Here is a 14,577-nt window from a genome sequence, read left to right on the forward strand (position 1 = left end):
TACAGGCTCTGGAGACCATCAGCAGGTGAGGAATTCCACTCTGCTATTCCCTCTAAGATGGTTCTTCTAAACCCACTCAATTCTTAAATTTGGAAAGAGATGTGCTGGCCACAGTTAAGCACCGCAACTCACCTAACTCCCATGAAACAAGTGTGATAAAAATCAGGAAATTGACTAGGCACCATTTACTTCCTTGTACCAAATATGTAAGTACAGACCAAGAGGGGACCATTTGCTAGGTGATAAGGGACATGTTGGGTTTATGTCCATTATGCTGTTAGGAACTATGCAAACGGATGCGTGTGTGAATACACATGGAATCCAAACCAAGTGCATCATGGGGCTTCCCATAATAAACGAATACAAAGGAAAAGAAGAAATAACTCGTTTTGACCAAAAAATCTTCAATGTTAGTTCACAAACAGTGGTGTACCCTGATACTTTCTTTAAATACATTTCCTGGAAAACTGGGGATAAGATAATGTTTGAAAGCATCTGTGCATCCCTGGTCTATATATATACCCCAGCTCCACCCTCCACATAATTTGGAAACAAAGGGAATTAGAAACTAGACATCATGACCTCAAAAAGAATAGTAAGCTGGCCGCATCAAATGAATGTGACAATAACGTTTCATGATGGGGGAAAATCTTTGTGAATAGAGTACAGAGCGATTAAAAGCCTTCTTCCAACTGGCTAGACAGGGTGATGAAAGTTATCAACATGTGTCAGATAACCAGTCATTTTAGCTTGAAAACAAGGCAAGAAGTGAACCTTTAGAAATGTCAAGTGACCAAACAAGTATGTGCAGAAATTAACTTTTTTTATTATATATCATATAATGTAGTAGTAAAGTTTGTTTGAAGTGCATGAATAAAAAGTTAGTGAAATTACAGGAGGAACAATCTATATAGCAATAATAGGTGCATTCCTTGTGCATCTGAAAGGAAAAGAAAAAGAGTTTTCACTCATTTTGGCCTAAAACTTAGTGTCAGGTTCCCAGGATTCTGACATCAGAACCCGGATAACGCTGATTAGAACCATAGGGGCTTTACAATAAAAGCTAAAATATTGACCATATGATGGCAAAAAGTCTTATTTTGTGGTTAACTGATTCTCTTCTAGCTACTCTCTGATGAAGTTGGTGGCGCTGTGGAGGAGGACCGCCGTCTCCTGGACGAGGACCGGGACCGCTCGGCATTGTAGGTGACATGCTTGTCATAGTTCTCCATCTGAGCCTCAATGAAATCTCTCTGCTGTTGCCTGATGGTCTGGCTGATTAGCCCAGGGAGGGCGTGGATGCTGCCAATCAAAGTCTCTAGTTTTGTTTCCACGGTAACAATCCTCTTCTCAAAGTCTTCACTCCGTTCGTTTAGGTCAGAAATCATGTCATACATGATGTTCTGGGTCTGCAAAACAGGATGGGAGATGAATAGAGAAACCAAAAACAAAGGTTTCAGGACACTTGCCCTGGAAGCAAATGGTCAATTCTCACAGCCTGAGGACCGGTTTCCTTTTGGTGGCATCAGCTAACGGAACACTTTACTTTGCAAAGCAGATTCAGTATATCTGTTCAATGCCAAGATTTAGAAATGTAAAATCTCTGGGTGCCTCAGTTGGCTAAATGTCTGACTCTTGGTTTTGACTCAGGTGGTGATCTCAGGATCATGAGATTGAGTCCGGTGTTGGTCTCCATGCTGGGTGTGGAACCTGCTTATGATTCTCTCTCTCCTGTTTCTTCCCTCACTCTTTGGAAAATGAATGAAATTTTTTTTCTTTTAAAATTCTTTTAAAAATGAAATTAAGGCCTGAAAATGATTTTAGGCCTTAATCTAAGGCAGTTGTAGAAAATGTCATATAGGTACTGCTGGTGGTATGCCCAGTGATTTTTGGTAGCGTAGAGACAAAGTTGTGATTTAATATTTATATAAATCTCTTAACGGCAGTTACAAAAGTTAGCAATGTCAAATTCATTTTGCAACATATAATATTTATTGGGGCAAGGCTAATTTTTAACATCAAGCAGATTTAAAGAACAATATGCAACTGTACAGAGGGTACTAGGATGTAGCAGCAAATTCAGAAGTTGTAACATGAAGGACATTTAGGACAAATTAATTTGGTCAAGTAATTTAGTAACTTAAAGCAAGAAAAAATTCTGAAAGATCTTTTGTGGTCCTCGGTTTCAAATTATAGACTCTACATTGGGCCACATAGCATTTTTTATAGGTAAAAAATTGAGGGAGATTAAGTTACCAGTCTACACTGTTGGCTACAGGTTTATCAGAGCTGAGTGGTCTAAAAGAGAAACATGTTCTTGGTCTCCAGCGAATCTTGAATTGATTGTCTTGATGAAAGGCTATTCATGGGGATCCCTGAGTGGCTCAGTGGTTTAGCACTTGCCTTCAGCCCAGGGTGTGATCCTGGAGTACCAGGATGGAGTCTCGCATCGGGCTCCCTGCCTGGAGCACGATTCTCCCTCTGCCTGTGTCTCTGCCTCTCTCTCCCTCTCTGTGTCTCTCATGAATAAATAAATAAAATCTTTAAAGAAAAAAAAAAAAAGAAAAGCTATTCCTAACTTGGTCACTCAATTATGTTTCTGGACGGCACAGAAAGGCCAGGAAGGGAAGGACTGAGATATGAATCGTAGTCCACTACTGCTCTTCCTAAGTTTCAAACCCTTGGTTGAAACTGTCCATCCCTCTATAAAATGTACTCTTATCTACTTAATAACCTCTGAATGATTATAAGTGAACTGATTCACTAAAAGAGTTTACTATTCAGGACACAGACACCTAGTTTGAGCTTGGTCAGGGACACAGAACACATTCACATTATTTTTTACTACATACTCTTGAGATTATGTGAGCCACATCCATTCATTCAGAAAATACTGAACCCTTATGGCATGACAGCCCTGCAGCCATAATAAGCAGCATGCAACTAAAATAATTTGAAAGAAATAGCACAGCATATATCTATGAGCATTTTGCTTTGTAGACAGACTCCTGAAGTGACATTATATAGTATAGATTTATAATATTATATTAATTATATATTATACATAATTATATATTATACATAGTAAAATGTTATATTATTTCCAGGAGTCTGTGACATCTTTGTTCAAGATGTGTCCATGTGTGTAAATATTAATTGAGAACATATTCAAGTCTCATTTATGTGTGTTGCCCACCTTAAATGCCAACGGTAAGTCACTGAATTCTTTGTTTATCTTCTAAGACCTCAAATATTCAACTTTTATATACTTGTATGTGTTATTGACATACATTAACATAAATATAATTTAGTTGTGTTATTTCATGAGGCTAGGACAAATAGGTATAATCTTCATAGATGATACTGGAGGCTTTATAAAGGGCACAGCTGGTTTGTTGAACAAATAAGATGTACAGGTCCAACTAGAGTTGCCCCCTTTTATTATTATTATTTTTAAAGATCTATTTATTTATTTTGAGAGAGAGAGTGCATGTAGGGAGGGGTAGAGGAGCCAGAGGGAGAGAGAATCTCCAGAAGACTCCCTGCTAAGCTGGAGCCCAATGTAGGGCTCATCTCATGAACCTAAGATGATGACCTGAATCAGAGTCAAGATTTGGATGCTTAACTGATTGAGCCACCCAGGCACCCCTAGAGAGAGCTGTTGCCTCTATAAAAGCATTTGTGTTAAAAGGGTAAGAACTCCACACATGCTATTGTAATGCCTCCCATGGAATTAGCCCAGGAAAATGGAAGGTTGTCATTGTTGGCTAATATTCACATTTTTAAAGTGGAGTTGATTTGAAAGGAACAACCGAAAATCAACCAGATAAATCTTGTGTGACAGAAGACTCAGGAGACTATCAATGTACTTTTTTAAAAAAAAGTAGTATGATTTTTCAAATAAGGATCATAAAGCTTATTCAAAAAGAATCATAAATTATAAAAGCTGATTCCATTTTTTTTGGGGGGGGAATGATGACTTTCATGTTATGATGTAATTTCTTACATTTAAAAAAAAATTTCAACGCCACAGGCTTTTGAGTGGGCTTAAAGCAAATGAAAAATAGTTTTATTGATGAGTCCTAGGTAGCCCTGAACATCACGGTCAAACCCGTGTAGGGTGTAGTTATGCCCTTAGAGGGATGAGACTGAATGACAAATATGAAACCAAGCAGTATTGCTTCATGTTCCACTTAGGTTTCTTACAGTATTTTCAAGTCCCTGTAAATAGGAAGTTTTTTTAGAATGGGGGTTGAATAACTTATGTAGGTATGTAGGTAATTGAATAATTTATGTAGGTAAAGAGCATATGAAGGAAAAGGCTTAGAAAAATTCTAAGTTGGGTGATCATTTTGAGGGTGGTTAGTTGGCTTGATGCATTAAACAAATCTGGGGTGTCTTCCTCCTGAAGCATGATCAGTTAGGGTGTAGTGCTTCATTCCAGCAGGCCTCATCACGAGGGCTTGAGACCTCCAAACTTACCTTTGCCAGGTCCACCAAGGTATTGGCTTGGTCATTCAGCTTCCTCTGCTCCATCTTTACACTTCTTAATCTAAAAGACAGAATCTGAAGTCACAAGGGCTCCTTCCTTTCCACTGCAATCATATGCCTTCCAAAGAGCATGCAGAAAATCGACAAGAGCAAAGAACTGCATGGATAATGCCTTGAATACTTGGGGTCAAGTCCAAACTGGTTATGTATCTGGTACAATGAGAAGCATGCTTCCCCAACACCGCAAAAAGGAAAGGAGAGATAGAGAGAGAGAGAGAGAGAGAGAGAGAGAGAGAGAGTAAGAGATGAGGTGTCCTTAGGACAACTATTTCCCAGGGAGTTAAAAGTTGAACGGAGAAAGGCTCATAAGGATTTAACCATATGAGAAAAGCCAAAACATTCCTTAAAATCCCAGTATCGTTTCAAATAGACATAGGAAGAAATAGGCAAAGCGACGGGAATTTCATCAATGTTCGGGCAGTGAGCACCTTCCTATGCCTACATGACTGGATACGGGGCATAGCCCTGTTCAGTTGGAGATGGATTGGGTTAGGTATTTGAACCTGATGAAACACAGTGATAAGTGAGATTCTTATTAGCAACAATAAAGCTTTTATTCAACCAGCAGCACAATAACTCAGAACACATAATTCCCTTATTCTTCATTCTATTGCGCTTGACTTTTATCTTAAGCAGCCATGAATTTGAAGGGGAGCCAGACCATTTCCTGGGGAGAATTTCCCTTAATTTTTTTATTGTAGATAAAAGTCAGCGGACAATTAAAATGTCTGACAGATGGGACTGCTACTTGTAAAGTTACTTTTAGATACTTTGAAATATCATTGCGTGTATCTGACAGTCAAAAAGACCACTTTAAAAAAAAAATCTTTCTGAATGAAAATTCTTACTATTCCTTATCTACTGTAATATTTCAAAAAAATATCTATTCATTGCTTACTCTGTACCAAGAAATTAAGATGTTTCCAACAAGAGAAACGTGTTTTATTGTTCTTTAAGCCAACAATTCCAAGCCATGCTCCAGGAGAGGAACAAGACTCTCTCAGCTACTTATTAAAAAAAAAAAAAAAAAAAAAAAAAGCCACGCTCACCTTATTTACCTTGATGACACATTGTTTGCAAAGTATGGTGTTGATGTTGGAAAGAATAATCTCAATTTCCCAATTTAAAATGAGAGGTAATTGCAAAAAAAAAAAAAAAAAAAGGATAAAAAAAATTCACAGGGCAAGATTTTACTGCCAGGGAGATTTTTGCAACAAATGTTCATGATGTGCAGTGATTTTTGTTTTGAAACTATGATATCCAATATGTCACCAAATCTGCTTGACAGTGAAGATAGAGTTCCTTCTGCCAGTATGGGTTTAATTGACACCTGCCTATAACACGATATTTAACCATCTGAAACAGCTTAGGGTTATAACTTGTGGTTGTGAAGTCTGTGTTTCTCTATTAGGATGCCTGGAACTGTTAATTGGCTCCTTTGTGTGCTAGTCTAGAGATGGAATGTGTTTAAGTGTAATAGGAATTTACAAATATGAATTTAAGTCTAACACGTCGTTGAGATAGGTTTCTCTAAGTACTTAACAAGGATTACCGTTCTTGATGTAAGCCTTTTAAAAACAAGTCCCTGACCTTCCCCCTGCCATAAAAAAAAAAAAAAAAAAAAAAAAAAAAGAAACCTTGAAACATGTGTGGAGGTCATTCTACAGAAATGTACTAAAGAGAACAAAGGCGCGGGACAGGGATCCATTCTCCCTGGCCCTAACTTGACCTTCGGTTTCTTAATGTAGGAAAGGAAGTGGGTTAGGTTAGGACAGTGTTTCTGAAGTGCTGGATTTATCCCAGCAGAGGTGCTCGAGAGGGCTCAGTGACACTCAAAAAAAAAGAAAACCTTGAGTACTGAACCAGATGGAGAGACAGTTATTCTCCTGAATTCTCTTCCAATTCTTGATTATTACGAGAAAAATGTCGCAGGCTGGGCCTATCCTGTTTTTATCTCTCAACACCTGCGAGTCTCTCCTTTTTGAAAAAAAGAGAGAGCAGGCTTGCAGCTGAGAGCTTTCTGCGGCAACAGTCCGTGTCTAGAATTCAACTCCAGTGTTTCAATTGTCGGCTGATGCCACCTTTGCCTCTCCTGGCTGGGAATGGTACTTTTTGTGATAGGGATTTGCATCAGGCTTTGTTTTCAAATTTAAGTAATAGAACGGTAGGCATGTGAGTAGTTCAGGTTTGGGGAACGAGTCAGAAGCCTCCAGCTACTGGTGAGCGCAGACAAAGTCCTGAGCCTGGCCAGTCTCCAGGGCTGGTCCCTTAGCTGAAGTGGAGACTCTGTATTTCAAACCATGAAGCCTCCTTTGCTTCTCCTTAATTCCAATATTGTGTTTCTGACAGTAGAATTTTGCCCATTTTCTTTGCAACTTGTCTGGAAAGCTGCCATGGAGCAGCCCTATTTGATTGGAATCCCTTGAGCTCCCTGAACTCAAGGCATCTTGCCTCACTGCTCCTGAGACTGCCTGTGCCCTGGAACTGGCAGAAAAAGCCTGCTTAAAGCTGTAGCTGCCAGAATAAAAGGTAACCTGCAGGTGTGTATTTTACTCCCTGCCCCCCCCCCCGCCCCAGATAAGAAGAATAAGGAACATATGTTGACTTCTTCCTTGTGAACTTCACTTATCACAGGAAAATATCATGATTTTGGATCACATTTCCATAGCAGCAATCAGACTACTAGAATTCACAAATAAAGGATCCGCTTGGGTGCATGCAGCCGGTAGAAAATTCTGCAAATGTTGAGGGGAGTGGCTCACACAACTTACTTCCGAGCTCTATTTTCATTTTGTTGAAATAAAAAGACAAAACAAAAGAAAAGAAACTGTAAAATATTCCAGAACAAAATAACACAGTGTGGCGTTCAGTAGTGCACAGGGGGCTCGATTCATTGGCTGAAAGATCCTGTTAAGGTTCTGCAGGATTTTGGAACAGTGATCAAAGAAAAAAACCGTTCAGTTAGATCACCATCCTTCTCAGCTGTGAGACTGTCCCACCTGAAACACAGCACTTTCTCCAGAACTAGGGTTCAGAAGGTGGAACGTCTCTCGGGTCATTATGGCCTCTTTGATACACGGTGTCTAAGGAAAAGACAGGACCCATTTGGGCCTCATGTGAATGTCTTAGGGTTAAAAGGGCAATACTCCCAACAACAGGATCATAATGTTGTCGGTGTTTTGGGGAGGGGGTACATCTCTTCTGATTTGGGGCCGTTTAGAAGTCTGGCGTTCTGGAAAGTGGGTAATCCAAAGGCTCAGCATTAGAGAAATTCCCTTTTACTGAATTTCTCAGCTTGGAGACAAGTTCCTGTTGATTGCTGGGTCCTGTAGTTGAAATGGAAGAACGATAAACTTTAAAAAGGTAAAGCTGATACCAGAAAAAGTGCTCAAAGGTCTAGAGAAACAGAATGCTTCATGGCACTATAAGTGATGATCCCAAAAGATCCGTACCGAAGAGGACGGGGCCTGGAGGAGCAGGCATGTCTAGCGGACCCTAGGGGAGGCCATGTGTCATGGAGAGATGCTAGGAAGAGGGGAGTCCTGACAGAGCTCCAGAAAAGCTCTCAGGACACATCAGAGGATGGGTGAGGCCAGCAGAGCCCTAGCAAATGAATTTGTCAATCTGTGACTAAATAGTGGGCAATGGGAACCTTGCCCTGAAGAATCGAGCCCTGTGTGCTTTCCTGCATGACTTCACTCACTAACTTAAAATGAGAGTTTAGGCATGATTAGAATAATCTAGCCAAACCCAGCCCTTATAAATTCTCAGCTATACTTTTTTTTTTTTTACAAAGTATAAGTACCCTCCCACCTCAAAGGAAATCTGATAACCCCAAGAGTAAATTATAAAACAATTCAGAACGTTTGCGTTGCTCAAAGCTTCTATACCTCAGAAGTACATGTTGCTACTGAAGAAACAGAATGAGAAATGTCTGCAAGAAGCAGAAGAATCATGAATGGTTTCCTCTGTTACTCCACCCCGCAGCAGTTTGCTGGAAGACCCATGGAACCGAAACCCTTAAGATTGGGTCAGTGCACCTTCTAGCAATCTAACTTCCAACTTTGCTTCATCCAGTATTTTTTTCTAACACATTATAAAAAATTTCCAAACCTATAGCAAAGTTGAAAAAAATTTACAGTGAACACCCATAGGCCGCCCCCCACCCCCCGCCACCCGAGACTGGAGCATAAATGCACTTTGTGACAAGATACATTAAGTATATAAATACCCACCATTCACATGCGGCTACAAAATTATTACAGAAACCATCAAAGCAGTTTTTCCAATAGTTCCGTTATATAGAAATTTGTCAATGGCACCAAAGGCCAGTCCCGTTTCATTTTCTAAGTAATAGGTACATGGAACTGACAGAGGGGTTATAAATGTGATCCCGGAGAAAATGGGATGTGTGGCTGCTGGACCCAGGAATGGACCACACCTACCCACCCCCACAGGGGTAAGTTTTCTTTTTTAATATACTTGAACAATATAGGTTAGTATTGAAACAGTAAAAGTACAAAGAATGATGTTTCCACAGTATGCCACAGGTATCTCGTATATGAGTGTTGGGTTTCTATGTGGTACGGCTGGGTGAGGTGGTCGTGTAGGAATGACCACTCTACCAGGAGAGGTGTACTTGGGGACCCCTGAGGAGAAGACTATCCTCAGAGGTGAAGGCTCAGCATCTCTCAGGGGACTCGCTCTCTAAGATCTAAACTTTAAGGAATCAAGATATGGAGGCTCCTAAGGGGTGGCATTTGGTTGTAAGGGCAGCCTTGATCTCCAGAAAGCAGTTTCCTCTCGGGAGTCAGATCTGAGCCAGGATTCCCCTGTGTTTCCCAGACTTTGACAGAGTATTATCTTAAAATTCTAGCCTTTCCTTACAATGGGATAAAAAAGAGTTGGGGCTCCAGTGTGAAGTCCCAGAGATAAGAGAGAGATGATGTCACTTTGGTGCTGGTGGCAGCAAAAACATGACTGAAGAGCTCTGAGTAGCCATGAGGGCCAGCTACTCTACTGGACGTGCAGAATCTCCCTCTGTTTTAGACCTCAGGGTGCCCTGATTTTATTCTCATTAAGGAAGGTAGCAATTTCTAGACATTGTCCACATGTTCGGTGATAGCTATATAAAAACGCACAGTTGGAGGGAGAGGTGACAGGGTAGACATTTGAAAGCTTAGTGACCTCCCATGGACTCTAAGTGTGGTATATTAAGTCTGTACCACCTGAGGATATTGCAATAAAAACTCCAGCTTCAGAGCTTTCTGGTCTGCCATGCTAGGCAGCTTGAGAAAGGCACATCTTGCTGTCTAATGAGGATGCCTCGTGTTTACCCATCTTTCTGTAATTTCCCTGGTAGGCTGAATGAGGAAAGCTACTTTTTCTGACCCACGAATGTGACAGATCTGCTCTTCCCCACACAGAAATGGCATTGAGCTAGGACCAAGGCTGCACAGCCTCAAGATTGATGCCCACAGGAAGGTACTTACGGTAAGGACGCTGCCAGCCTGGGGGAGAAAGAGCTGGTGCTTTCAAGTCATTATTGAAACTCACTACATAGGCACTTGTCCTTTAAAAGTCTATGATAGTTATATACAGCAGAACAACAAAATGGCATGAAAAACTTAAGTGGAATCACGGTGGTCTGGATGAAGTCAGAATAATGATACAAGAGTGGAAGGCCTAAAGGCACTATATAATCTATAATGAACACATAGCATATAGAAATTCCCCCAAGTCCTGAGTAAAGACTAATTAAAAAATACAACTATTAAATCAAGTGCCTATACTACCTTCATATAAACATCTTGTTAAAAAATCCAGATATGTCATAAAATATTAAATGTTTTTCAAGATTTTGCAGTAGATACGAACTAAACATCTTAGAGCAAACTAGACGAATAACTAAGCTACATTAAGAAATACAATTGCAATGGAAAATATTGTTTCTAAAGAGAGAAACTGAGGAGACATTTTAATTAATATATTAATGACTATTCTCCCAATAACGAATGCTTTTTAGTCCTCAAAAGAATGGACAGTTTTCTCAGGCTTTCATTTATGGAATTACTAAATTGCCAAATAATGTCTTCTGGGCACAGACATGACAATGTTTTTCTTTTTCCCTGTCTCACGAGAGAAGAATGACTGAGTGTGAGAATTCAGACCCAGAACTACACAAGCAGGATGACAATGAATGAGAAATGGTACTTACTGATGAATAGCTTGCAAGAATTTTCGTTGATGTTTTCTTACTTTTGCATGATCTATCTTTTTTACAAGCTTGGTATTTTTGTAAATTAGCCATGTTTCCCTGAGTACATTGGCAGCTGCGTTTTTCACCTGTTAAGAAAACAAACAAACGAACAAAGCAGTTGATAAATTCCAGAGCAGAGTCCTTTGCAACGTGGCTGGGGGTCATATTTGTCAACTGAATGATCATGTTTAGCTCTGTTTAGTAACTGTTTCTCAAATATATGTATTTGTCTTGAATCTGTGCCTGTTAAAAAGTACCTGTTTCTATCTGGAAACCACATTTAAAATGGAATATTAGAGAGGTACTGATCTCTTTCTGGGACAACCTCTACCCCTTGGGAACCTTTTTATTCAACCAGTTCCTCCTTCCCTCCTTCCCTCCCTCCCTTCCTTCCTTCTTCTCTCCCTCCCTCCCTCTCTCTCTCTCTCTCTTAAGTCAAGAGGTGCTTGTCACCTGTCTGGCAAAGCTACAGGAAAAAAAAAGAGGTGTTGATTTCCCCACCCCGTAGTGCAATTGTTATCACCATGTTCTTCATTTCCCTGGAGGAAGGCAAAGTGCCAGAAGGCCAAGGTGAATCTTGTCTTTTGCAAGCTTGTTTGGCATTTTTGGCTGCAAACTACAGGAAGGGTATGTTTCCACCGCTGAATGTCCAAGCAGACCGATTATTCTTCTGCCCTCCTGGGGTGACTTAGCAAACTGTTTGCCTGTTAACACACTTTTAATGAGCTAACTGACAGAGAGTCTATGTTGTCCTGATTTTGTTGGTTGATTTAGGTACACTGCATTGCAAATGGATCAGACAAACCTGAAAGATCGAAGTGTTTTAGTAATGCTGCCAAGACCTATTGCTGCTGTTGGAAGGTGTGAATACTTCCTGGTAATATTCAAGCATTTGCTTTCTTGATTAGCATCCTCAACAATTCCTGAAACCTGAGAAAGGCCCAGCCAGGGTCATGTTCAGCCTCTTCCCTGCTCACAGTACAGGGTCTGATGACTCAGAAGTTTCACTTAGGCTTATTATTAATAACTTGCTCTAAAAAGTTGACCCATGAGGCAAAACATGAGACTCTTAACTCTAGGAAATGAACTGAAGAAAAAAAAAAAAAAGGAAATGAACTGAGGGTTGCTAGAGGGGAGGTGGGTAGGGATGAGGTAACTGGGTGATGGGCGTTAAGGAGGGCACTTGATGGGATGAGCACTGGATATTATATGCATTGATGAATCACTAATCTCTACCTCTGAAACTAATAACAAGAACAAAAAAGTTGATCCATTGAATTCTTCTGAGTGATGGATGAAGGATGTTTCTGTGGGGGCTGGGTAGAGGAAGATGACTTTGTAAGAAAGGCAAAGTGGTGGGGAAGACAGAGCAGTGAACTGGACTTGAAAAATGGTTCTAAGTTCTTGACTTTGGACTAACCAACTTGGGCCAAGGAGACTAGCTAAACCTTGTAGGACTTCAGTTTTCTCTTCCCAACATAAGAAGAGTAGAGAATTATTTCTGAAGTCCTTTTCAGGCCTTAGTTTTCAATAAGGAAGAGTCTTAGAATTACAACTCAGGTCCCAAGGAAGTGTATTTTTTTCACTTTTAGCACAGAAAACATCAGGTCTGGTGGCTGATGGTGAATCCTGTTTGTGCTGCTATAAAGGTTTCTTCGTGTGAAACTGTATTGCTAGAACCTGCTTTAAGAAGATGACTCGTTTCTTAAAACTGCTTTTAGCAGTGGCTTTGCTTTATGATGCATTTCCTCTGGATATTCAACAGACTCTGCAGAGAGAACATTCATTCTGAAACCAGCAGAAATATGGCTGAAAACCTTAGGTGCTGAGCACCAGCAGTGCATCCAGGAAACATCACCACCATCTGCAGTGAAATTAAAAGGTATTCCAGTGAAATTCTTGGCTCTTCATTCTTAGAGAAACAGATTTCTCTTCTTTACAGGGGTAGGAGTCACCTTTGGGAAGGCTCTTCCATCTGCTCTTTATGTCCTTTTCAGAGGTTAGGATGCTATGTAAGTGACCAAGGGTTGTGGACCTTGATTTTAAAGGGAGAGGGGCTGGAAATTACTGGCCAACACTGACTCGGATTGGAATAGACCCTTCCCCACTAAGTGACAGAAGGGCCAGTGAAGGGAAGTCTCAGCTGTCTGAACAGCTTTGGCTGCCCGGAAGATAGTAAGGGGCCCTGGTGGATGCCTCCTCCTTGATTTTATCAGCTCAAGACACAGAGGAGGAAGCTAGAAAACTTGGGAAAAACAGATGGGACAGTAACACAGCAGTTGAACATACTAATGTTTGCAAGAGAACATAACAACTGATTTTTGCTGTGGATTCCCACCCATAAACAGCAAATGCCAAATTACTCAAGTTCTTAAATCTTTAAAAAGGCGATTTGCTGCTTGTCCTCAATGTATTTTAAGTGATTTTTTTTTCTCTTTGAGATGGTGGGGAAACGGCCGAAGTGGAGTAGGGAACCTCTATTTCTGAGATCACTGGGGTGGGTAACACCTCCAAAGTCTTTGTGGCAGGATTGGTATGCACAAAATGCTCATTGCAGTTGACAGGCTAAAAATGAAAATGATTCCTCATTTGAAAATGAAATCCCTACAGCTGCTTTTAAAAACTGTGAGACAGATGCATTTATGTTGAAACATTCCCCTTTCTAACTCCCTAATAGGTTTGAAACACAAGAATAAAACTCTGAAGGCATCCCACTTAACTGGTACTTTTCAATATGGAGGCTACACAACAAACATCCAAGAGTAGAAACACGTACTCTCTGCCTAGTGATCACACATGTGTCCAAGATAACTAGGTTTATCCAGTCCCTCTTAGGGCCAAAAGGGAAAGGGAACAGTGAGAAAACAGGGTAGGAAGTATCTCTGTGTTCTATAAGTTTGAACAATGGGGAATTGTTACAGGGCAAGATAGCCAACTGGAGAAAAGAAGTGAGTCTACATCATTCAGATGAAAGGGAAGTTGATTTAGAGGGCAGGTTTCTTTCGTTTATGAAGTTAAGAACCCTGCTATCCAGTCATCTCACAAAATAACCCGAAAGCTCCCTCTTGCCCTTTGGGGGCATTTACAAACTCTCAGAGGGCAGGGGCCTTGTCACTAATCTTTGTGTCTCTCTAGCTCCATGCTTTGGGCATAACTGGTACTAAATATTTGACACCATAGTATATACTTTGTATCCAAAAAACTTCTAATCACGAACCACAGATACATATTTATCAACCAAAGGACCCTTTTAATAAAAAGGGTAGACAGGTTACAAAAGAGACCCAGGATCTAAGTCTTCCCTAATAGCCATTTATGAATTCAACAAATTTATTAAGTGTCTACCACATGTTAGACACCATGATAGTTGCTATGGGGGGAATCCTAGCTATGGCCCCTCCAAAATTAGTAGCTGTAATCATTCTAGTGCCAATTAATGGGCCAACACACCTCTGTGAAATAGAACTTCTTTCCTCTACATCAAAAAATAAGGAGCGATAGAAGGGAAACATGAACACTGGCTCTGCCTGACTCATGCTCAACTCTAATTAAAATCTTTATTCAGAAACATTTTGAAAAGCATATTAATAAGCAGGTATTTTGAGAAAACAAAGGCCAGAAAAGTAATACTAATTAAAAGTAATAGTACTTACCCAGATGCCTTAAAACCACCTTCATAGGTAGAAAGAATATGAAAATGTTCTATTGCTGATTTATAGGTAACAATAACAAATTAAAGCCATAGTAGTAAACAACATTGTTAAGTG

The 14,577-nt window shown here is 40.2% G+C and overlaps 1 protein-coding gene across 1 annotated transcript in view; it reads right to left on the minus strand.

Moving 5' to 3' along the window:
- Positions 1 to 814: 814 nt before the first annotated feature.
- KCNN2 (potassium calcium-activated channel subfamily N member 2) overlaps positions 815 to 14,577 on the minus strand; it is a 142,184-nt gene continuing 128,421 nt past the window's right edge. Inside the window, exons 6-8 of the mRNA XM_055302822.1 lie at positions 10,769 to 10,896; positions 4,483 to 4,552; positions 815 to 1,409 (exon numbers count right to left, since the gene is read on the minus strand). Coding sequence (XP_055158797.1) covers positions 1,122 to 1,409; positions 4,483 to 4,552; positions 10,769 to 10,896 — 486 coding nt within the window. The 3' untranslated portion in view covers positions 815 to 1,121. The remainder of the gene's footprint in view (positions 1,410 to 4,482; positions 4,553 to 10,768; positions 10,897 to 14,577) is intronic.

The sequence above is a fragment of the Nyctereutes procyonoides genome, unplaced genomic scaffold (assembly GCF_905146905.1).
Source record: "Nyctereutes procyonoides isolate TBG_1078 unplaced genomic scaffold, NYPRO_anot_genome, whole genome shotgun sequence".
In the NCBI taxonomy this organism is placed as follows: domain Eukaryota; kingdom Metazoa; phylum Chordata; class Mammalia; order Carnivora; family Canidae; genus Nyctereutes; species Nyctereutes procyonoides.